Genomic DNA, 26,319 nt, shown 5'->3' on the forward strand with positions numbered 1-26,319 from the left:
TTTTGTCATTTAGCAGACGCTTTTATCCAAAGCATTAAAGCGATATGTCATACAGGAGTTACTAGTTTCAACAAAAACTCGAACAATACCCGTGGAGAGAAAGTAGCAATTTAATTAACGTTGACACAACGATAATTCAACGTTCTTTTTGCTATATGTGTTACGAGTTATGGTAACAGTCAATGAACGTGTGGTATGTGATTATGAATGCTTTAACTTTAAATATCATTATCATGACGTATTTCAGAGATTTCTTCATCTTCATGAGTTGGCGAATCTTAAATATGAGCATCCCATAAAGGTATAGCCTTGCATCTACCAGTGTTGGGAAAGTTACTCTGAAAAAGTAATGAATTACTAGTTACTTATGACATATTAAATAGTGTAATTGGATTACTGTACAAATGACTCTCTCCTAAAAGTATTTCATTACTTATTACTAATGACTTTCTATATCCTGTATCAACCTCGATTAGAACTGATTCAAGGAGAGACATGCAAACACACATTTTAAAGTTACACTTATACTTTTGATGTCATTTCCACTATTGAATATATTAACTGTAAAAGTAACTGTAATTACATTACAGAAAAAAACCGAGAGTAATCCATTACTTTACTTTTTCAAAGGAAAAGTAATTCAATTACAGTAACTAGTTACACCAACACTATCAACAACCGACATCACCGCAGAATATTTTCACACACATTTAATCTATACGAGGCACTTTCACCTCAACGTGAAGGATAGATTGACAGCCTCATTCACAGACACGAAAATAACCGCAGCAGTTGATCTGACACATCAGAATAAGTTTATCATTAGACAGAAGATCAACACCTCCATATCACTTATCTCATCATCTTCTCCCAAACACCTTCATTCACAACGCTGTGAAAACAATAATACCCAGCTCAAAACGGATGAACTTTCAGACTCCATGATCGCAGTTGTGTGTAATTGAAGCTGCTGATAAACAAACCCTGATCTTCTCGCACCTTGCAGAAGTTTGGTTGCTTTCCAGCCTCATCATTAGATGCTTTTGTGGGACTTCAACACATTGTGATTATGCGTGTCATGAAGTCATGCATTAAAACTCATCATTTCAATTCCATTTTTACTTTTTAAACTCTCACGTATTTGTTTTCATAGTTAAACCGCAATTGAATAATTCATTGTATATTTGATTTCTGGTACGGTTGGATAGAGGCGAAAATTCTCTTTGTTTGGACAAAGAAGCTGTCAGGTTCTGTTTGCTGTGATCAGTCCTCTTCTGCATGGTTTGAATGAGAGTTTGTATGATAATGCAATCTCTGATGAGTGATGCATGCCGATATTTCAGTGTTGTCTCTTTTTTAAACATGCAAAATGAAATTAAATATATTTTTTTATATTTATAGTCATTCTTGTGTCGGAGTTCAGATCATTGGCTTATCTATTATATCTTTAAAGGATGTTTCTCAAATGAATAAAAAAGGAGGGATCTACAGAACTGTAATACGGTTTAAGGTGTGACTGGTCTTTTGTATCTCTCCATTGAGGAATGGGTGGTGAGTTCGTGAAGATTTTTCTGACATGGACGGACACACACCCTCTTGCAGTTTTCCGTCATATAACAGCCCCGGGCGTGAGGAGGCAGAGCGGGGGGCTGCAAGGGAAAATCTCCCCCGGCTGATGGTTGAGAGCACACCCACAGGCTTACTCCACCCAAACAGATCTTGTTTTGACTCATGCTACAACTCACAGTAATGCAATGAAAGCAATGAAACCTTATTCAATACCTTGATTCAGCCCATGACTGCTGAAAGAAAAGAGAAGCCATAAGAGCAGGCAGAACAGTTTCCAAAATGTCTCCAAGAAAGTGTTTTATTACAATATTATTGAACAAAGAGTGGATGTGTTTTTCTCTTTTGGTTGATCTTAAATAGATCATTAATATGTAATATTTTTCTAAAATATGCTGTAACAATATATAAATGTATTGAATAATATAAGGAGTTGCCACTTATTCCGATATATTTTTGTTTTGGACTACAGTATAGTTACTGAATCCACAGTAACTGTACAGTGTCTGCTTCAATAAAACGTTTACGTCTTAAAATGTGTCTCATGGATGCAGCTATAATCTTCACACATTTTCACATGACTAGATGTGATGAAATGATGGCCCTTAATTCGATTCTGTCTTTATCCCACAGAGTCAAAGACAAGAAAAAGTTTTTTCAAACGGGTGTTCTGAAAAGTACTGTCTTGTTTTTGTTGCTGTTTTGTACCTGCAGACAAAAACATTTGCCCACAGGATATGCCAGCTTGGCTTTCAAAAGACTTACAGCCAGATGTCTGGAGATTTATATGATTCGATACAGCACTTACATCTTCTTCTGATGTCAGTTTCTTCAACGAGAATAGTTCTTTTCTCTGTGTGATTGAATCTTTCATTTCTGGTAACTCTAGGGGAGGATGTTGAGAAACCTGCTCACTGCTGAGACAAACACAGCTAAAAATAATGCAATACAGAGATGGTGTAATTTTTCATATTGTTCCACTGAGAGACACGTCGGCCTTAGAACCAATCAATTTTAATGCAATATCATTGAAGCTTTCAAAACGTTGTTCAATTCAAGAAACGTTTTATTTCTGTGAAAATATGTGACACAATGGTGCCCGTGTCTGGAAGTATAGTAAAACTACAGTACATATCCAGCTGAAGGACATTATAGCGAAACATATATAAAACTTTATTATATGCATGACATTTCAATCTATTATACATTGTCAGATGTTATGATGGATTAAAATCTATAAACTGCAAAAATATTGAATTTTTGACAGAAATGTATATTACAGTACAAAGTCCACCGGTGCACAACACTGTAAAATACAATACAAAAATAAGCTCTGTGAAGATCATTATACAACTCACCTTCACTTAAATGTAAGCAAAAAACTACTGGATTCAGAATACCACTGTGTTTCTTATACTGTATACATATATAAAAACTACAACGTAAAACAAAACAACACAACATGAAAGAGAAACACTCCCACACATAATCTACATAGTGGTTTCCCTGATTTGAAGACTAATTCCAAACTATTTTGTTGACTTAGGTCATAATGTTTATTATTATTATTATTATAACATGATTTACTTTGTAATGCAGAGTGAATGTTAATAAACAGAAACCCTCCTCTTCAGAGATCTCCGATTTCTGCTTCCCGCTCCGACGGGTCGGATCTTAATCTCGGAGAAGTCAAGAGAGTACAGGTGACCCTTCCATGGCTCCCAGTTTACTCCCTAAAACAAAAAATGTAAAGAATGTGTGTAAGCGTCTCACTGGCAGTTACTCGTCCGTTACAAAATCAAGTGACACGTCTAACAGAAAGGATTTCATCTGATATGGATGCCAGGACTTCAGAAATGTATTCTGCTTCGTAGAAATGAGCAGATGCCCTAGATTCCGAAATGAATACTCGAATGTACAGTCGACATTTAAATAAGTCAGATTACTTACACACGCTTTAACCATGTTTGATGTTTAGAAAACACTTTTTTTCACACTTCCATAAAAAACAATTGAAAATATCACAAAAAAGCAGAGGACTCTAATGGGAACAGAAACCTCCAACCAACCTGAAAATACCGTCTGAACGGAAGACTTATGAGATCTGATAGATTCAGGGCACTGCATTTCATTTCTTTATAAATATTGGCTCATTCCTCTTCCACTTCTCCTTAAGTCACAACTCGAAGGCCTCTGCTGGTCACTACATCTCATTACATCACAAGCAACGCCTCTCTCAAAACATCACAGTCTGCTCCATAGCAAAACCATCATAACTCACCATACTGTGTCTGTTGTCGCCCAATCTGCCGTTCAGGTTGGCCAGGTGGCAGTTCTTATACCACCAGGCACCTTGGTGAGTCAGAGCACAGTTTCCGAGCGCAATGTCATTGTCTGAGTCCACCGTTGAGAAAGATCCCCCCTGATGATACGTCATGGCATCACCTGTATAGAATGTGCCAATATCATCACATGACCTGGGTTATCAAAGGGATAACGAAATAGTAACATTTTGGCACCCACCAGCATTTCCTTTGTAGTTGCCAACGGTGAGTTTAAACTTCTGTTTGGCCGGTGCTATTTTGAAGTTGTCGTAGACTGCGTAGACCCGCTCCGATCCCGAGCCGATGTCGAAACGCACCTCGTACTGAGTAGGTGTGTTGGTCAGATCATGAATCTTATCCAAGCCTGGTCAATGAAGGACATCTCAAATCAGATGATTCATTTCATTTCATGCAGCGACAACAGCATCAATGATGGGATGTAATATAATAGTTTCAGTAAGTATATGATGAGCCATGTTTGTTCTGAATACCAAGCCAGAATTCATCTGTCAGTTCTCCGAAGCCTTTCATATATTCTCTCCATCGCCTCATGAATTCTACTTTGCCTGTGTTTCTTCTCTGGAAGACCTGTGGTTCATAACAGCAATATGAGGTCAGATATACAGTAACATCAAGCAGGGAGAATCATTTATATGTAAAAACTGCATTACTTTCGTTATAGCCACGTCCATTACACAAAGTCACTACTGTATTTAAGAAAACAATGATGGAACACTCACAATCCAGCCGCCACCATCAGTGGTCATGTCACAGTACACCTGCATGGTTTTACTACTGTTGTTATTGACATAGATCGTATAGACTCCACTCTCCATGTTGCCATTCCTCATAATCTGAGTGCAGTCCATGGGGAACGGGTAAGTCAGCCCAACTATAACAAACGAATGAATGATAAAAAAACAGATTTATTTAATGAAGCATAACAGAAAACACAATGAGCTGCTAAGATTCTGCCTTATAAATAGTGATAGATTAGCAGGTGACATTGATGTAATATTAAAGCAATAAGCCCCGCGAAGCAGTGGGTTACAGTGCATTTTATAACAGCTAAGGGCGTTGTGGCACGACAGCAAATATGTAAAATGCATTTAATGTTGCACATTATAATGCGTTGAATCGTCTCATGAAAAATTTTAACTACAGTTAATACATTACAAAATGTTTTATTTGGTTGTCATTTTTAACAACAACATGCAATGTATTATGAACATTTATAATGCATCATACCCTTGAATAACTCTTTATAATGCATTATACATAACTTACATAAATTACCAAACTCATTTTTATGACAGTATGAACTCGAAAGCGTCACCTGAAATAAAAGCTGAGCTGTGCCATGCGAGGTGAATTAGATAAGAACATTGCACAATACGTAATACTATGTTTGAATTGAGTTCCTGTAATATACACTGCTTAACACATTTACAGTTTACAGTATATTCGACCACCTGTAAGTATAAAAAGGAAACAAATATTTAAGGATTCTGTCAAAATCTGTCTTAAAACAACCAAATAGTCTTTAATCACAAATAATAATAAAAAAATATTGATATGTTCTCTTTTGTTTGTATGTACTTTTCAAGCGTCAGTTGACTGTTATTCAGAATCTGAATAAAACATGATGAATTGCTTTACTATTTTTCCTGCCTTTCTTGTAAAACAGTCAAGCTCATGGATGCCAACAATTATCTTTTAGTATTAGAAGTATTACTTTGCCTAAAGATCTTAAAGATACATATGTATACATATAAATATATATATTATATATATATATATATATATATATATATATATATATATATATATCAGGTACTTGTAATTGAATTAAGTTACATTATAAAAAATCTTAATCAGAGTACAGTTACTATTTTATGGTTACAGAATACATTACATTACATATTACTTTTTCAAATTTCTGCTAAGCCTACCACTTTAACTGTTGAGACAACCAACCAACCCTGGATAGCGAGTCTGACATGTTTTTGTTTACAAGCGTTTATGTTCTATGTGTATTGTTTACGAACAGTGTTGATCTTCGCAATCTGGCAACAATAATACTATGATTTACGCGATTAGTGCAAATCACAACATTCATTGCGAAACTGCATTAGTCGTAAATCCAAATAGATTAGTGCTGCTGAATTTGTTCATGCCAAGCATTCACAATATACTGTATAAATATATATATATATATATATATATATATACATATATATGTAATCTCAGGGATTACGTTACTGACATACAATTTTGCCATGTAGTTTGTCAGTAACTCATTACAATTCCCAAGTAATCTACCCAGCTCTGAACATACATATATATGTATATATACTGTATAAATACACAAACACACACACACGCATATATATGCTTTTTTTGTATTTAACTGATTAACATAATATCATGTGTGGAGTTTCTGTTTTATGCGCCTAAATTTGTTAGGCTACCCAGTGCTCACTATGTAATGCACAATAAACGTTCATTAAGTTTTACTCATCTTTCTTTTTTTATTTACTGAAGTTTAATTTGTGTTATAATCTGCTCAGAGTAGCTAAATGACAACATTGCTTTCCCAATATCAGTACTGGCATCAGCAACACTATTTAAAAAGGCGATAGAAATGACCGTACACACACAGAAGTATATTGCATTACCTGTGCTGAACACTGTCTCCACTATTCTGCTCCTCTTTGATCCTCTGTATGCAATAATGGTGACAATGTACTTTTTCCCCATTGCAAGTCCAGACAGAGCAAGCTTAGTCTCTCCTGCAGTCAATTGTTTCTCCACAGCCTAAAACCACACAAACAATGACCTACTGTCCAAAACCTCAAATATACCTGAATCAAGTTACAAATGTGTGTATGTAAAGCAAACCTCAATGCTTCCATCCTCAGCCCTGTATGTCAGAATATATCCATCGATGTTAGCTAGAGGAGCGCTCCATGTTATAGTGGACGTCTGCGTCTGGACATCGACAGATTTCAGATTCTTGGGCGCATCGATCTCTGAGGATCAGCGAGCAGAGAGTTTAGTCAAATGAGGCTGGAAATGATACTGACCATGATAATACAGTAACCGTCCCTCATAATACACAGCAAAATAGCCAGTGTTAAAAAAGGTCAAATTTATACTCAAAGCGAACCTTGCCCTTTGGTTGCACTCTTTGGACTTTCTCCATAATTGTATTATTTTAATGTATTTAAAAAATATATATTTTTTAGATACTGAGGTTTTTTGGGGGGAGATTGGGGTGTGTGGGAATAACGTTACTGTTCTCCTGTATCTGTATCCTTTCGTTGTGATAAAAGTTCAATAAACAGATTAAGCAAAACATAGGTTTGGATTATATATACACTGTGAGAGTTAATTTGACCTTTTTTTAACACTGGCGATTTTGCCGTGTATAAGGGGTTAACATTGCAATCAATGTAGACGAATGATGGACCCTCGGTTATCATTATCACTCAGAAAAGATTCATAAAGTCGTGCTTCATCTGACATCGAGAGAAAAAAAGAAGGCGCCGGCAGAGGGCCACGCTGTCTCCATGAATCAGATAACCTGTTTCGGCTTCGGTTGTGGCTTTTCTGCTGGATCGAGGGCCTTTCACTGCCCAGACGTGGACGGTGTAGACAACTCCCGGCTTCAGACCATTGAACCTGTGGGACGTGCTGTCAGCTCCCACTCGAATATCCTGACCGGATCCATCAACAGAGCTGTAGCTCAGCATGTAGCCGTCGATGTCCGCCTGGACCTTTCTCCACGTCACCAATGCTGAGTCTTCTGTCACCTCTTTGGTTAAGAGGTTAGTAGGGGCGTCTATTTCTGAAAGAAATGCCACATGTGCATAGTTTAGTATTTTGTGTTTGAAAGGATGTTTCTTTGGGTTTAAAGTGAGGTTCACAGTTCACCAGTGAAGTGACGGATATAAGAGACATGGGAAGATAATGCTGCTGTGAGATTCAATTGCAGAGGCAAACGTCATTTGTAGTCAAGAGGTTTGTTTATGACGAAAGGACTTTTTAACCTGTAGGGGGTGCTGTAGACTCACACTGAGGAGCATAGAACAAACCGTGGCTTTGCTTGAAACCATCAATGTTACTCATTTCTTCAGCACCAAGAGTGACACCTTAAGAAAAGTGATATGATATTTTGCAAGCATATTCCACGTCTTCCACTAGTCACCCTGTTACAAACTTCTACTACAAACCCATATAAACAGAGCCAATCGTTTATTTTTATATTGAAATAGTAAGGGACGGGAACAGTTCCTTTCATCATTTATTTACCCTCATGTCATTCAATAACTGTATATAAAGATGAAAGATTTCTTTTTAAATGTCTTTGTTTTAACAAATGGTTCGTGGAAGTCAATGGGGACCAGTGGTTTTTGGTTAACAACATTCTTCAAAATATCGTCTTTTGTGTAATGCAGGTGAAAGAAAGTCACACAGGTTTAGAATGACAGGAGAGTGAATAAAGGATAACAGAATTAGCATTTTGGGGTGAACTATCCCTTTAACTCCCCTCTGAATGAATCCAACCCCTACAGCAAAATCCTTATTTTAAAGTGCCTGAGCAGATCAGGAAGATACAATTCAGAAATCTGCTTCTGGAGGGTCTTTATTGCAAGACCGAGGGCCCTTGACAGCCCACGCATGTACTGTGTGGACAACCTCAGGATTCAGATAGAGATGCTGTTGCCTCCACTTGTACCTCTAGACTGGAGCCTTCAGTAGAGCATCACTGTCTGCGTGCACTCACCTCTCTGCTCGTGAGTTTAACACAAGCACCTCTGCTTAAAAAGCCATTTATTCAAAGGTAAATACACGACACTTTTGGCATTAAAGCAATGCAGGAGCAGCTAAGGAAACGTGAAGGAATGCATCACTAGACCATGAAGGAAGACGATTTATCCTTTTTGATAATGCGTCTAGCGTCTCACATTAATACAATTACATGGGCATTTATCCATCACACTTGGGCTGAATTTCCCTGTTGGATCGATAAAGTATTTTTATTGATGAAGATTGCCTCTTCAAGGAAGCCGTGGCAAAATTAATGACTTTAATTAATACAAATTTGGAAATGGTTTGTGCTTATGAGAAGTGCACTTTTCTTAAATGAGTCTGCAGCTTGATGAATGCTGCCAGTCGACTCCGTAAGAGCATTGCAATTCATCACCACACCACACAGATAGAAGAAAACTCTACTGCTGAGAAATGTGTTAAACAGTGTGTTAAATGTGTTAAACGCTATTCCTTAAACAATATATAAATGTGGTACATTTTAAATACAGTCTCAAATTCACAAGTCACAAAGTTGCCATTTGATACAATATTATTATGTAATATTAATAGACTTATATTAGCAGACTAGTAGACGTCTAGGATCGGCACTGCTGATATTATATTAGCTCAGGGTTCTGTAAATCCCATTAACATTGCTTTATTAGAATGGTATTACTCCTTCTATACCATGTACTGTACTGTATTCTACATTTTCTGGGTTTTTGTTTTGTTTTCTGCCTGTAAAGCTGCTTTGAAACAATGCAACATTGTAAAAAGCACTATATAAATAACATCGAATCGAATTGAATCGAATGGCTTATACGCTAGCCACACTCTTAAATGCTTTAAGACTAAAGGCCATTGCACATTAACTACGAAATTTCGGCGTGTTAAAAAGCAAATACGACATCACGTTGTGTCAATCACATTTATACACTGTCTCCGATATTTTCTTCCGTCATTGAGAGGCGTTTTAACAATTCAGAGACAACATTCAGAGACCGCATACAAACATTTCAGATTGTATGTGTAAAGACCTTAATCTCGCATCGCAAGTTGTTTTTAATGTTTGCTTACTTTATAATATTTTAAATGAATCGAAACTGATGTTTGCAGTTGAGTGATGGGTTCATTAACAATAATGCCCTCATATAAAATATTTTAATATTTACATTACAACATTATGGAGTATGTCTGAAACTTCTAACATTGTGAAACACTAATCTCATTTCTGTAAGCGAAGCCTCCACGATAGATATGAGGGTAATTGTTTGACATACTGTATGTTCTATTAAATATTCTCAAAGATAATAAAACCGTCTAAAGTTCTTCATCCTCCTGCACTAAATAAAGAGTTATTCCCCGGTCAGCATTCTTATATGTGTCAATTCTTCATTTATGTATCATATACTGTTTACAAGTTTAGGGTCACTTGACTGAAATGGTTTTCATGCTGCTAAAAAATGTGTAATATAGAATGTAATATAAAAATATGGCTGAATGCTTCAACTGAATATGTGTAATTGTGCCAGCAAATTGTTTTGTTTTATTTTATTTTATTGCAAAAAAAGAATAGACTCCTTCTCAGGGTTTGACCTTTCAGCAGCGTGTTAAATGACAAGAACAAATCTGCAAATGGATGAGAACAGGTGACTACACTGAAGATGTGGATAGAACATAGTTTTCATTTATGTTTTTGTTTTTTTATATTCACAACATGTTTTGATGAGTTAAAAAAACTAACCTCAAACTTTTGAAAAGTGATGTAATATATATCTTCAGATGGTACTCAACCAGTATTATGTGTGATTATTCTGTTACACCTCTTTTACCCAAAATAATAATTCAACCATAAACCCATGAAGTGTTTAAATAAAGTGTAAATCTCCTTTTTAGAGGTCATGTTTAAAATCCACTAGGCTCAAAAATCTGAGTGGGCGGATTCTTCTGGAGGATACGCACGGGTACATTTGATTATATATCCAAGTGCCTCTGTTTGGGTTGTGTTTCCACTGTCGGCTGGTTATGCACTTAGACCATCTGCTTTAATGCCTAAAGCAACAGCCACTGAAAAAAAGATCTGTCTGTTTCTCTGTTTAACACTAATCTGAAATGCTACAGACTACGGAGACCTTCGCGTATTACAGGGTTGGAAGTTTAACAAATGAGTAAAAAAAGAATGCTCTTTCTGTATCTATCAATGAGACAGAGGATGAACAGCTCTAGCCGACGTCATCACTGAGGATCAAATACGCAGTTGATCTTTTTTTTGTGACATGATCTACAGAAGACAACTTATTTGTCTAAGAACGACACTCATCAATTCATTGAGAAGTTGGAAAGATCAAAATATGGTGAGAGGTCCCTGAGGACTCAACATCTTTACCCAGTAGGAGAAGCGCTTACCCGTCTCAGCATCGGTCTTGCTCTTACTGCTGGAGCGAGAGCCCTTATAGGCCCAGAGGAAAACCCTATACAGGACTCCCGGCTTAAGAGAGGTCAGCTGGTGAGAGGTGGCGTCCGCTTTCACTTTAATTTCTTTGCTGGTGCCCTCGGCAGAGCTGTAGGTCAGGATGTAGCCTTCGATATCAGCGCGGACGGCATCCCACGTCACAGTTGCCGAGGTCTCCGTCACCTTTCTGGTTGCCAGATTGGTTGGAGCGTCAATGTCTGTTGAAGAAATGAAAGCAAGAAATTTTACTATTTATGACACGGTCGTGGTTCTTTTGTGTCTTTTTAATACAAAAAAAACATATGGATATGCAATTATCAGGGCATGTAAAACTAAGCATGTGTGCAGGGTCACATAAGCAGCACAGTGTGCATTTGTGAGCAGTGCCCATGTAGCGCAATGAGGAAGTGAGAGGAAAAGCAATCATCCTTTCAGTTGCCGTCCGGACGGCGCGGGGTCAGCCGAATGTCACCGTGTTGATTCACGATGCTTCCCCAGATTGCCACAGCTCTCATTTTTATGCTTTCTGATGCCAAGGCGGGCTTGCCATTTTGGACCTGTTTGGGTTTGAGACGTGGACCTGAATACAAAACAGGAGCTCATGCAGGACAGCCGACAGCGGCGATTCTAATCTCAATTTTGAAATGCTGAAACCTCCATGATTCTTAAATTGACTTGTCGGTATCTCATCCCCCAAACAGTCATTCATAAACCGCATATCACAGTGAATACGTGCCGAGCAACTCCTCTGTGTCTTATTGCTTATACACGTGTTGTCAAAAGATGACCTGTGTCTGACTGTCTGTGCACGGCCAAATTCATAATAACAGCTATTGAATATCTCTGGACATTGCAGGAAAGAAACATGAAAGATGCTCGTAGTTTTGCAGACTCCAAACACAGCCTGTGGCTTTTTCTTTATGGAAAACGGTTTGTGAGTCGTTCAAAACATATGACGAAACTAACCTGGGGCCTTTGTGGAGAGTAATAGTCAATGCTCAAGGGAAACAAAAACACCTGAACGTGCTTTTTTATGCTTTAAAGCAGTGGTTCTCAAACTCTTTTGTTGTAAGGTCCCCTTTGTGTAGAGTGCATCTCTTTGCGCCCCCCCCCCCCCCCATAAAAAACATATAATCTAAAATCTTAGAATTTTTATTAAACCAAAAACATATTCAGTTATACAATGCTGGAACATCAGTAATTTTGTTTGGGGTCTTATTTTTATGATAAATGTGAATATTTTATAAATTCCCCGCATAAACCCTGGATCCATCTTGGGATCCCCCAAGGGGGCCATGACCCCCAGTTCGAGAACCACTGCTTTGAAGTTTTAAACAGAATGTGAGAGATGGTTGGTGATATTTTGCCTACACATTACCATGATATTAAAATTCCTAGAGATAAAATAGGCTTTGTACAGAATTTCTTTCCATTTAATAAATGAAGCATTAAACTAGCCTCGTGGTGGCAGAACTATACCTGACGGTGAATAGGGAATTGTTTTTTGCAGGGTCAAACTGTAGTTTCGGTCTAGCGCAGATTTAATGTCTTCATTTATAGAAGAAACATCTTATATTAAGCTGTTTCTTTGTTATAGTCGGTCTTTCAATTCCAAGTTTTGTTTTTATAGTTCCCAGGAACTTAGAAACTTACAAGTCTTACAAAATGTGAGCGGGCCCTCAAGGTGTAATGCTTGCGGTACAATATTTAGTGTGATATTCAAAAAGACAAATGAAGACTTGGAAAAAGGTGCCATAAGTGTATAATAAACAGTTATTGAACATTGCAATGATGTACAAATGAACCGTGTCATATCCTGTCCTCGTTTCAATATCCTCTAACCACAACTGGTGCTTTGAGGTATGACGTATAGTATGAGATGGTCAAATGACTTAAAACGTATAAAATAAAATAAACTGCACCAGCAAGACCTTGACAGGGGTAATATTTATTATATTGTGTTATATATATAATGTTAAAGGCAGGAAGACCATCATTTCATACAGTCATGTGACCACGATAATATTGAGACAATTTTGCTATTGTGATACTATGAAATTGATAATACATTTACATCCCTAATAGTTATTGATCCTTAATGTAAACGGTATGCTAATATATACATGTCCGAAGTCTGTTGTGCTACACTAGAGGATGATCGTGACTGCAAAGCAAAAACACTTTTCTGGGAAGGGATTAGATCTTAAGGGCAAACGGTGCGTCAGGTGTTTTACTTGACAGGCATCATAAACAAGGTCTAGACTCCAGATTAAAACTCATCAAAAATTGCCTAGAGGCTCAAAGGGATCATTCGAGCTATGCCATAAGGGGTATCTTGTTGAAAAAAACGAAATTCTTTACTTAAAACTTACAAATAATATTGTGGTGGACTTCTGAAAAGTCATGTTCCACTTCCAGATTAAAGGCATTTAAAACACTATCAACTATGGAACTATCAATACCTTTATATACCTCATATACAGTATATATACAGTATGTATGTATATTCATATTTTTCTTTAATCGTTTGTAATCAGTAACTTATCAGTGAGGTCAAAACAATTCGCAAATATTTATTTTTGGCACCCTGGTGAAAGCCTTTTTATAAATGCTTTTTAAGTAGCTTATAAAAATCTATGTGAGTGCCTGGATGTGTATTTTTTTATTGTGAAATCTGAAAAATGTACAGTGTGCTTCGATTCTTATTTCAGTAGGATTTTAAACCATTAAAAGCAGTACAATTCCTATTATAACCACTAAATCCATTACTATTTTTGTGATGGTTTCTATTTATTTTTTTCTATTTCATTAGTGTCATCACCCAACTAATATCTCTTTGCTTGCATTTTCTTCTCTCTCCAAAGTCACACCCCTGTTACACACATCATTTAAATGGCAAATTAATACTTTCCACAATTTAACACCCCAGTCGCTGATGTCAGAGTACTGCTGCAGTAATTTATCTCCCGACTCTTTTAGTGCTCTTTCGGTCAAAAGTAGATGTCCCTCAGATAAATAGTCAGTGACATATATTTATGCAGTAATTTATAGAACCAGATGAATAAAAATCATTTTCCAGCCACACTTCTGATATATTAAAGCCGTCCGATGAGAAGAGCTGTGGTACCGTATGTAATGTTTTCTTTGCAATTATAATTTTGCCGAACCATAATTCTACAGGAATTATCTCATTATTGGGCCAAACGCACTCAGGCATAAATATTAAACATGGAATATTACAGCCCATAAATAGCCATAAATATTGGTTCAAGAAAAAACGATCACATTAAAACATGACTGATGATGTTCAATTATTTAAGGACCAAAGGAGATAGACATTTTAAAAGATGGGCAATCCATCAGAATATTCTGCAACATTTCCAAAAGGCACAGACAGTGTATTTCATTAGACATCATTATACACTTACGCACTGGCCACAGTACCATAACTCATTTATTCACAAATGATTTGACAGGTTAAGATGTAGAAAGATCACCAAAGTTTTGGCAGACTATCTCTAATAAAGTCCTCTCACATAGCTGACACGGTGAAATTGACTGCCTTGTATATATCTACGGCTCTGAATACTACAGATACCATGTACAGAAACTCCTGCCTCAGGGTTCTTCGAGAATATTTGTTGGTTTTGGACATGTGTATTTTTTAGGTCTAGAAATGTTAGAGCTGCCACGTTTCAATAGCCTGGGGTAAAATAACAAAAATGGATTTGTTGTTTTTTCGGTCAAGGAAGCAATTTAATTGATTTATGGTGACAAGGAAAATATCTGTCCTACGCAGTGGGTTGTAAAGATTTTAACTACCACAGAACACTGAACCCTTTCAGAAGGAAATACAGTTAGTGAAGTACACCGTAAAAATATTAAAGCATTTTTCCTCTATTCAAATATTGTTGTGGTAAAGATTTCTATCTCTGCCGTCAACATCGGGCCACTGATTTGATGTCTTCAAATCCAAAATCTTTTTAGCCGTCCAAATTCCAGGCACTTTTTTTAGGTTCATTAATGAATTTATATAACTGTGTGTGTGTGCTTTTGTGCGTGCGTGTGTGTGTGTGTGTGTGCGTGCGTGCGTGCGTGTGAGTGTGGATCTATCTCTAAATCTAAAAATGTCGATTTTGTATAAGTCAAACAGAGAAAACGAGTTTCGCATTGCAGCTTTAAAGCAGTAGAGAAGCCCCTCACACTCATAAGAACCGATATGCGCGTATGATTTGTCTTTTTTTAGATGGTTAAGTTCCAGAAGACATTTTGCTTACCTGTGACTCCTGTGGCATGAGATGGTTTGCCTTCCATTTCACCTTTGATTGCTTGCACTGATATCTGATATTCTGTTCCTGGGTTGAGACCTAAAAAACACACATTCGTATTGTTCCCAGCCACTTCACTTACAGCACTATGAAACTCAAAGGGATGGAGGCAGTGCACTGACCTACTATGGTGTGCATGGTCCTGGCCTCCTGGCTCATTGCCACTTTCTCCCTTCCCTCCTGTCCGTCGGGGCTAGCATGGGTCAGTTTGAAGTAGTCCACTGCAGTTGCAGGGTTCTTCCAGTCCACCTGGATAGAGTCTTCTGTCTGGCCCAAAACCTTGATGCCATCAACACCCGAGACCTCTGAAGAAAGAACCAGGAAAATAACTAAGAAAATGCCATATCCAAGTCATTACAATTAAAATGAAGATAAATTGGGTTATAAAAATGTGCTGGAATGTAATTGTTTGACTTGAAGGTTCAGTGTTTGAAATGTAACACCATCTAGGGGCGAGGTTGCGAATTGCAACCAATGGCTTGCTCCGCCTCTCCCTTTCGAAGCCCTACGGAGGCTAACACAGAACTACGATGTTGTCACGTTTTCACTTCAAGGAGTTAACGTGCTATGCATGCAATGCTCTGCCAATTGAGCTACAGAAAAAGAGTAACAATCTCATATTTCTGTCACACAGATGATAGATATTAGTTACAGACAAATATTCTAACACTAAAGTAAATGCTTTCAGACATTTAAGCTCTTTGTTGACCGGTTGACTGACAGCATCCCACGCATCTCCATCATATCATCCAGATGATCTGTTCATTCTCACGGGAGTCTACTGTTCTGTGGGGACTGCGCGACTGACCGCATCAAAGTGCTTATTGCTCATCTCATTGTTCTGCATTCATTTCCATTTAAATGTGTTTGGTACGTTCTCATATTCTCTTTGAACTCGGTCATATGGTTACATCCTGAATTATAACGGTGAACACAAAATCTCGCAGCTATTTGACGACTCAACAGAATCTCTTCGTTTTCACTTCATTGGACCGATCTATTTCACAGTATTTGTAGTGTGTAAAGAAACGTGGTGTTCTTACCAGTCGTGGCCTCTATCTGGTCGGATTCACTGTTAATGGCTCTGATGACAGCGTACACCTGCACTATGTAAGTGACTCCGGGCCTGAGGCCGGTGATTAAGTAGGAGTTTTGCGTGTTTTCCACCTGGACCTCTTTAATGGCTCCCTCGTCTCCTTTTGGATAGTAGGACAGGATGTAGTACTCAGCTCCTCTGACAGACTCCCACTCCACCAGCAGAGACACATCTGTAACCTTGATCAGACGGAGGTCCTTTGGACCTAAAACTAAAGGATGAGGGTGATCTGTTACAAAACGGGTTCTCGCTTTCTGTTTTCACACAGCAAAAAATTATAAATGTATCTATACTTGTATATAGTATAGATATATTGGTTCTCACGGTCACAAGGCACACAACAACAAATGTGATTATATGATAGACATATGTGCTTTTTGGAGTTTGAGAACTGGGTCTCTGTCTATTGCCATTATCAAGCTGGGAAGAGCCATCCTATTATTTCATATACATATAGAATATATTATATTTTGGGTGAACTGTTCCTTTTTATAGTAAATCTGTACATTTCTGCATTTTATCTTGTCTATTCCTAGATAAAACAGCTGTTCTTGCGGTGTGCTTTGCATTTGAGTTACGTTATTATTAGGGGATTAAAGGATCTCTGCATTTTTGCTGTGGTTACAGTAGCGGCGAGCCTCCATCAATAAGTACAGTTTGTATTTTGAACACAGAGCATGGAAAAAGAGGTATGACGTCCCAATTACAACCCAGAAACCTTAGAGGTAAAAAAGCAGCCCTGGAGTTTCCATTAACACTTAAAGACCTGTAGAGAGAAACGTAGCAGAGATTGTATATTTAAGGAAATACTGCAAAAGTAAAAAAAACAGGGAAATCCACTGGGGGACGCCAAGAGGGAGAGACGTGTGCTGTGGAGACCACGGGAAAGAATGAACAGCAGGTTTGGACATTGTTCCGCACCGTGAGGGACAGGAAGTCAAATGTTTTCCTTAAGTTCTATACAGTAGACCTTTCCGCCCAGTGGCAGTGAATACAGCCGTTCCTACTGTTCTCTCCACTCATAAATAATACCCCATCAGGACCAATGAATTACTGTAACGTCAGTCACTCGCAAAGAAAGAAACTGAGTGATTGTAATTGAATGGGTTTGGTGGTCCCTTATAGTTACAACAGTATTCAGTTTGGAATAGCTTTCGTAAATCAACTGTGGTGCTTCTTTAAGGCAGAGAAATAATAAATGAAACTGCCTGTAAATAACTATAAATTCACCTTTAATTTGTAGAGATCCTGCATGGATTGTCACATTATTTCAAAATAAAAGTACTGAAAGGAGGAGTTTATGCGTGGGTACATGTATGGAGTGGTTAAGAGATGACGTGTTTTTGTAGGCTAACCCGGAAATAAGTGCCGGGCAGGCTCCCTCGGCCAGAGGCCAATGCTATTTTTCCTTTAAGGAAAATAGCAAAAATAAGATCTGTGATAAACAAATGTTCATGATGTTTACACGTTTTGTCTATCAAGATAATCTTTACAGATTAACACAATATTTTCAATTTTTTAAGACTAAATATAATAGGCAGAAGTGAGAAGCTAGCACGAGGCTATAAACAAGTAGCCCTGGCTAGTAATTACTCTGTGAATGAATCCCCAACAATGATTTTAGACATTTGTGCCCATGTTGTATTATTTGTGAGATTTATATGCGCGATGACGTCTAACGTCCCCGCCAAAGGAAGTTGTCGCATTTAGCAAACTTGTTAGCAAAGAAACAAAGAGGCTCTAAAAAATCTCAAGCTAGCTATAACTGGTATGTTTCATGTCATGGATTAAAAAGTGAAAATATTTAGTGATTTTGTTAGCTACGGACCTTATTTCAGGCGATTTACCAAAAATCCATAAAAAAAACCAATAGACTTTGGGGCGATGGAATCAGACGCCTTAAAACGCCAACTCGCTTCCGCGGTTTGCATACAAACAAAAGTCATCTCTGCGGTACTCAATTGAATAAATTTATAGTAATTAAGTTAAAATGTGTTTCTTTTTTGCAGTGTAAACCCTTTCTAAGCAGCATAGTAGGTCAACTTAATCTTCTACATCTGCACTAAACTGGCATCAAGAAATCCAGACTCTATGTGGTTAGAACAAAGCTGGCATGTTGACCTTTTGATGCTCCACCGCATTTACGACAAACATACTATAGCGTATAGAAATGCATCATGGTGTTTGCTTCTCATTCAGATTTAATCTGGGGGTTTGTAATCATTTTCCACATAATCCAGTCAGCCTTGACTTTCATTCATGTACTGTATATATGTAAGTTCTTTTCTCTATGGAGTTTATAGAGAAGTCTTTCTGTTTATCAAGGATGCGCACATTTCCACTCAAATTTACTGTGTGCTTTTTTGCAAGATGTATGATATAATGCTAAAAACTGAACTCACTTAAGTATCTCTACAGTACAGCTCAGTATTTGTTATTGCATCTGGTGGCCATGGTAAACCAATATTTAAAGCGACATGTTAAAATCCCCACAAGGTTTTACAATCTAAGTCTTCCCATATAAGCACAGATGAATGTGATTTAATAATGATGGCAGTTCCTTTGAGCTTTAGATATGGAAAATCCTTCAGCCAAAGGACGAACAGCTGAAACCCTCAAGGAAGCCGATTAGTGCCAAGATCATGAGATTGTAACAGCTCAAATGATCTGTTTGACTAGTTTGCAGTGTTTGCCTGCACCTCCCCACTATTATCATTCTTGGACTCAATTACCCGGTGCCCTAACTCCCCTAAGAAACCATTTAAGAAGTGTTAACAACATAGATAATATGTCACACCCTAAGGCTCTGGCCATGTCTAATATTTTTTGAAAGTCTGCTCATCTATCCACGCATTCCAACTCTGAGGCACTCCACGTCTCTCTGAAGGTTTGGGTGGGTGGAACAGAAAGGGTCTGATAAAAAACAATTCCCCTGTGCTAATGAAGCCTATCTGTTACCGTTTTCCTCCAGCAGGAGACTGAAAAACAAGAGCGTTAATGTGGATAAATGAACTACCGCAGTATGTGCAATTACCTGTTACATAAGTGTTTAAAGGAGAATAGAAGTCCCAGTAAATTTACTTCGTAAAGCTCTAGAATGGATACCTAGTTTTTTATGCGGTAGCTCGAAATACCTGCTTTAAATAAAGCAGATACAGTGCCCTTAAAGTTTTTGGTCCCTAAAAAATGCATTAATTATACAATCAAGTGATTGCAAATAGGCGCTTTAGTCATTTTTCTCTGAAATAATTTCATCCGACTGGTTTTAAGGTAATATTGAATCCTTTCATGAAGCTGCAAATTGAATCCTTTCATAAAGCTGCAATCCGGAACTTTTGCCTCAACACCGACATAAAATATAAAATGACTTGTATACCTTTACCAGTACATTTATGCACTTATCTTTACCTTGGTTTAAAGTGATAGTTCACCCAAAAATTTATTTTGTTTTCATAACCTCTTATTATTTCAGACCTGTATGACTTTATTTAGCGGAACCCTAAAGGAGATAAAGGACAAAACTGGCCCCCATTCTCTTATATTCCTCGGACACAAAACCAATGTAAGTGAATGGACGCAGAAATATAAACTTTTTGGTTCTGGGGAAGAAAGAGTCAAGTCAAGTCAAGTCAAGTTTGTACAAAACCATGCAAACAAAACCTAGCAAATTATGCATTTGCTACATAATAGAATTACATTTGTGCAGTTTTTGGGGTAACTAATGAGATGCGCTTTAATAAGCAAATGAAGTAAACAGACTATAATCCCATTACAAAAAACATTCAGACAAAAGATTTCAAATTTTACTGTAAACCGCACATTCTCAAACTGAGAAACTTACCCATGGAGCAGTCGTTTCCAAAGAATCCCTCATCACAGATGCACTGTCCATCCACACAGCGTCCATTTCCGACGCAGTTATTTGGACAACTGGCGATGCTGCAGTCTTCTCCAGAGAAACCGCTGAAGCACACGCATTTGCCATCCACGCAGTGGCCTTTATCTTTGCAGTCATCGGGGCATGTGAGCTGGCTGCAGTCATGGCCGGTGTAGCCTACATAGCAGACGCAGCGTCCGTCAACACAGCGGCCATTATCGTTGCATTCGTCAGGGCAGGATGAGATGGAGCAGTCTGGACCTTCCCAACCCGGGTTACACTTACAGCTACATGAATCTTGCTGGTAGGTGCCATGACCACTGCAGCTAGTGTCTACACCTAGAACAGCAGACAAGATTTTCCTAATCTGATCCACAGGTATGGAGGTGTTGAAATATGCTTTTCTACATACACCATTTGTCGAAATTACAGATATAAGCATTTTGAGAGCTGTACGGTATCTTACTTGTGTTCTGGTCAAAAGTAGAATGAAGGTAAAATGGTGGGACCCCGTGGTGGTCAACGACCCTAAATTTAAGATTTCTAAGTTCTAGATAGACAGGCTCTAGATCAGGGGTCCTCTATCTTTTTGACTTCAAGGACATTTATTCAATATAATGGCCAAATAATAAGAAATATCTTGGTTTTTTTGTTTGTTTTTAAATGTATTTCAATACTTATATTAAAACATTATTAATCTTATGCCCCCCCCCCTTGCAAGTCAGCTGGGCCCCCATGGGCCGTGTCTCCCTTGTTGAGAACCACTGTACTAGATCAAGACAAATCAAGAGTTTGGGTTTCTCTGAATCTGGGTTTGATGTTATACCTGATCCTCCTTTGCAGCAGCCCTGCGCGCATTGATTCTTCAGATAAGTTACCTCCTCTTCCAGACCATTCACACGATATAACAGAGCTTTCAAGTCTTCTGAATCTCCACACCCACATCTAGCTGACTGCAGGCGTATGTTGTGCTTAAAGACGATGTCATTCTCTCCATTGACTGTAAGTGTCTGTCCATCTGAAGCTTGGTCCTGTGAAAGCTGGCCGACCTGGGAACCCTGCTTACAACCAGAGTCAATCCTGTACACATGACTGAACGTGACTCCTTTCTCTTCTCCATCCGCTTCCTCAGAGAGAACGAGTCGGGACGACAAAAAGAGCATCCCCAAGAGGAAGAGACCTCTCTTAAGCCGGTTAAATCTGATGATCATGGTTTCTGGAAGAAAACAGAAAGGAATTGGTTCATGTTAAGTTTGCGGTGGACTTTTTTGTCTCAAATTTTCCTTATGGTCTGCGGTCTCACCTTCCAGTAAGAAGCTCGATTTGCATGCAAACCAAAAATCAATGTCCAAGACATCACATTATGTTTAATGGAGCAACATTTGTTTTACAAGGACAGTATTATAGATGTCTGATTCTACTGTAAGAACTGGGCAGACCGTATGTTTGCCAAGCACATTCCATCCGACCATAAATTGCATATCCACGGCCACAAGGGCTACAGGGAGCACCGAAGCCTTCTAACTAAATGATGTAATCCCCCGGTGATGTCATTTAGACTCTTTAATGCATCTCTATATAAATATAGCATACAAGAAAAGAGAAGGCTTAGAGACACCTGGGGGGGTTTGCTTATGTGCATAAAAGTAATTTGCTTCTCATGAGCACCAGTGGAAAAGCAGGACCCCTGCATACCTATTTAAATATACTTCATCAACAGTGGTTGTCTGAGCTTGTGTGGTCTTGGAATTTTGATGTTATGCCAAATACTGTAGTAGGCTAATGCAATAAAATTTTGTAAAGATTGTAAAGATACCCAAAGTTCCTACATTCAAGTTCAAGGATAACTGCATAGCTGTTTCTATTTGTGTTGTCCAAAGGTCAATAATGTGACCGGTGACAGGACGTGAAATCCTATTTAGGCAAGAGCATGCAAAAAATCCAACTCATATCAAATATCATGTAGAAGTTAACCATAAACAAACCTATAAGCAATACAGTTCAATACAGTGAAGCAAAACAAACATTATACACATGTATCCAGTCATTATGCAATGGAAGGACAAGGGCCCTTGTGAGCCTACAGGACCCAATGTGACATTCATCTGCTGCTTTTATAACCAAATCATTTTCCTGACCAAATATAACCAAATCATTTTCCTATATATATTGTTTTAAGTCAGTCAGAAGTTGACACAAGTCTATATTTCAGATGCTGTCAACTGACTTAAATAAACGACCTAAAGTTTCACCAAGTAGGACCAGGTCTGTGAAATCTGAATTTGTTTTACCACTCATTCTCGCCCCGCTTTGTTCCGAACATTGAGGAACACACTGCACGTTGCGCGCAGCTTAAATATAAACAGGGAACAACACGCATCAAAGAGCTCAGAAGCAGATGTGGAATTGCAGAAATGAGAGAGCACTCCCATAGGACCAAGGTAAAAATGTGCACAGAAGCACAGATGAATCTGGAATTTATGCCACAAGGATCAAGCAACTAAACAACGTTGCTTAATTTATGGACGCTCTTAAAAAGGTTCTGCTTCATCACTGTATGGTTCCATAAAGAACCACAGAGAAAGATATTTGGAAGAACGCTTGTAACCAAACATTGACTACTAATGCTTTATACATTTCTTTTGTTGAACACAAAAGAAGATATTTTGAAGAATGTAGGAAAGGAAACATTTTGGGGCACTTTTGACTGCCAGTGTCAGTCAGTGGCGGCCGAGATCTGTTTGGTTACAAGCATCCTTCCAAATATCTTTCTCTGCGTTCATCAGAACAAAGAAATGTGTACACATTTGGAAAAACTCAAGGATGAGTAAATGATGACAGGATTTTTATTTTGGGTGAAACGTTCCTTTAAACGGTCCTAAATTGTTTGTTCAGAAAACGTCAGTTAACAAACTGTTACAGTAAAATCAGACTTAAGACTCTCTAAATAACTGCCCAATCACACTTATACATATGTATATACATATATATGTTTCTTCACAAAACGTTGACTGTACAAAGTGCTTAAGTGCTTTTTAAAAACCTCCATAATGATGCTGATGAGCAAACCCTTTGAAGAAAAATGTTAGTTATTTGCTGTGTGGTGAAGTCATGAGCTCAACAGCGATGGAAAATAACAACAGTGGAGTAAATAAAGTCAGCAAACAGCAACACGATAATCCAGTAACCACATTGCAATGCATTCTGGGAAGCCGTAACCCTTGTTTATTTGACTTGAAGGTCACATTACACCATTATCTCTTATAGCTGATATATCCCCCGAGGTAAAAGTCAGAACACTAAAAGTGGGAATGGGCAGTGGAGAGTCTCACTGGCTCTGTGATGGTAGTTGGATTGGATGGTGTGGTACTGAGGCGTGAGCGGTAAGATCTGTGACCGTCCTGCCGTATCCCACATCACAGAGCCAGACGCCACACACATACTGGGCCCTTTGAGAGTCTCGTTTATTGCTTTCTGTCAGTGGCTTTTATTTCATGTGTGCCGGTTTCTTTTTTATTTATCTTGGAGAACGTTCGAGAAAGATCTGCCAATTCCTCTTCACCCCTACTGAGGGGATGTTCATGTCACACGCAAACACAGAAAAGAAATGCTTGGCCTTCGGTTACAGAGAAAAGCGACAGATTCCCCTTGCTGGAAACACTTTGCCCACATGTAACCAGCCAATGAATGAACTCGAAAGTGGTGCCAATTTTATATCGTTTTTTATTTGCATGTCAAGATGTTTTGTTGTCCGATGTGAATATCTCAACATAATTAAATACATGGAATATTAGCAAACTGTACAATTTATGTAAATTGTATACAGAATGAAATAAAAAAGGGTTTAATTTAAAGTCGAAATGGAAGAAGTGATTATCTTTTCTTCATATCGGGACTTATATTCCAGTGTAAGGACTTCTGAAGTGAGGAAAAGACGGCATTACTTGTGACAGGAAGTTCATGAGGGATCATGAATTTAAAAAAGAACAACGTGATATGAAAATAAAAATAATTCAATAAATAATTCATTTAAATGATTTTCTCCTGCACTGAAGCATAGTATATCCAGTGTAAATACCAATTCTCTTTTCATATTAATGTTTAAAAGCTTTCTTTCTATTCACTGTGACCGCATCTATAAGCCGTGCCAAAGGAAATCCCTGCATTTTTAAAAGACCCTGGTTAAACACAGAGAACAGGGGCAGCTTATAGTGGCCGATGGCTATATTCACCTGAACTTCAACTCTAGGTCAAAATACAATCTTTCAATGCTGTGGCTATGACTCATTCCTAACATTCAGGATCTATAAGGCAAAGACCTACAAGTAATAAGACATACAAACAGACTGAAGCGCATTAATCATTTTCTGAGGGGGGACTAAATTGAGTGAGGTCGAGGACGGGAAAACAGAAAGCCAGACTGTGCCTTCACCTCTCCTGAGACACATTAAGTGGAAGACAAAGACAGTCTGTTCTTCTGCATTTGAAGCCCCAGTTGCACCATTAGGAAGCAGATTCAAGGTTTATCGACGCAGAAAGCGCAAGAGATGGTGGAGACCGCACGCCACAAGCATGCAATGCAAGTGATTTTACCCTTTTCGACTAGCCTCATTTCCTTCCCTTAGTATGTACTCCTAAGGACCCTAACCACAGAAGCCTTGAAAAGGTTACGGGGGGCCCAAAATTGACTCTGCTAGTCTTGTGTAATGTGCAGACGGCGTTTAATAAACCTGCACTTTACAGGCTGCAAGCAACATCTGCTGTTCATCTGATGTGTGGTTCAGATAATACCTGCAGCCAGCACAGTAGCTTTTCCTCTTAAGGAAGGATGGAGCCTGTCTGTACGTGGGGTCCTAACTGCTTAAATAGCACACATATGTCTCGGAGAAAAGATAGAAGAGACCGAGGGAATGAGCAGGAAAGAGAGGCAGAGATGATGATAAAAAGGTTGAGCTGACAGCTACATCTGATCTAAAGGCAGATACTGTGGGCAGCTTTCACATTAAGAAAAAGAAGATATACTTTAGCAATACATAACACACAGAGAAAGAAGAATCTGAAGTAATCTGTATAGCGGGTAAAAATATTGTTTTTTAACCGATTCTAGAACAGAGAAATATAAATCCTGATTTATGCGGTATATTTACTGTATGTGTTAAATATTTACTGTAATGAATCTCCCTAGGGTCCGTAGCATAAAATAACTTTTAAAATTCTATTTCTTTTATTTAGCATTATTGATTTACAATAAATAGTTAAAACTAGAAACGACTGTCTCAAATAATAGTACAGAATACTAAATACGTTTTAATATATTGAAATGTTGAATTTATTAAGCTTTTAGTTTAAGGTAGATAAGTAAAAATGTTTTACAATAAAAAATTACACTGTCGTAAGTGAAACTATAGAATTGTTAAGAAGGCACTATTTTCATGACCTTTTAAAAATGTCAAAAGTAGTAAGGAAATATTATAAAACGTACTTATATTCAAATATTTTTTTAAACCTATTTATACATTTCAACTGATAAGTATTTTAGAACATAATAAAATAATTAGAAATTGCACAGCAGTTCATTTTTCTTTTATGTCACTAATTACCTAGTCTGTGAGTTTTTTTTCTGAATCGCTGTTACCAAGTCACACACAATCCTCATTTAACAAATGCATATTATTGACCGAACCTTACACAGGTTTAAAGCAGTACATGCACAGACAATAATGAAGCTACAGCTGTCTTACCCTCAGTGTATTCCCTTCCACAGCAATGTCCCTGCTACGCTGACGGAGCGCTTATTACCGCAAGCACCTGTTTACAAGCTCAGCGTTCAGGGCCCTCCTGACCAGCACTGTCCCGAGTCC

The 26,319-nt window shown here is 38.0% G+C and overlaps 1 protein-coding gene across 1 annotated transcript; it reads right to left on the reverse strand.

The window, feature by feature from the left end:
• Positions 1–2,560: 2,560 nt before the first annotated feature.
• tnn (tenascin N) lies at positions 2,561–26,319 on the reverse strand. Its single transcript, XM_079451689.1, has 15 exons — positions 26,200–26,319; positions 21,285–21,674; positions 20,423–20,797; positions 16,529–16,792; positions 15,608–15,790; positions 15,435–15,524; positions 11,112–11,375; positions 7,477–7,740; positions 6,792–6,922; positions 6,569–6,707; positions 4,631–4,782; positions 4,382–4,478; positions 4,090–4,254; positions 3,848–4,011; positions 2,561–3,299 (listed from the first exon to the last, which is right to left on the reverse strand). The coding sequence occupies exons 2-15, from the start codon at positions 21,667–21,669 to the stop codon at positions 3,174–3,176; spliced, it is 2,799 nt and encodes a 932-aa protein (XP_079307815.1). The 5' UTR covers positions 21,670–21,674; positions 26,200–26,319; the 3' UTR covers positions 2,561–3,173.

The sequence above is a fragment of the Barbatula barbatula genome (assembly GCF_947034865.1).
Source record: "Barbatula barbatula genome assembly, chromosome: 3".
NCBI classification, from domain to species: domain Eukaryota; kingdom Metazoa; phylum Chordata; class Actinopteri; order Cypriniformes; family Nemacheilidae; genus Barbatula; species Barbatula barbatula.

Bases quoted from the DNA above. Each gene is read 5' to 3' on its own strand.
- tnn (XM_079451689.1), bottom strand. From the start codon at position 21,669: ATGATCATCAGATTTAACCGGCTTAAGAGAGGTCTCTTCCTCTTGGGG. The intron at 11,376-15,434 runs GTAAGCAAAATG...TTTCTTCAACAG, and splicing joins TCATGCCACAGGAGTCACAG to ACATTGACGCTCCAACCAAT. The intron at 4,255-4,381 runs GTATTCAGAACA...TTCATTGACCAG, and splicing joins GACAGATGAATTCTGGCTTG to GCTTGGATAAGATTCATGAT.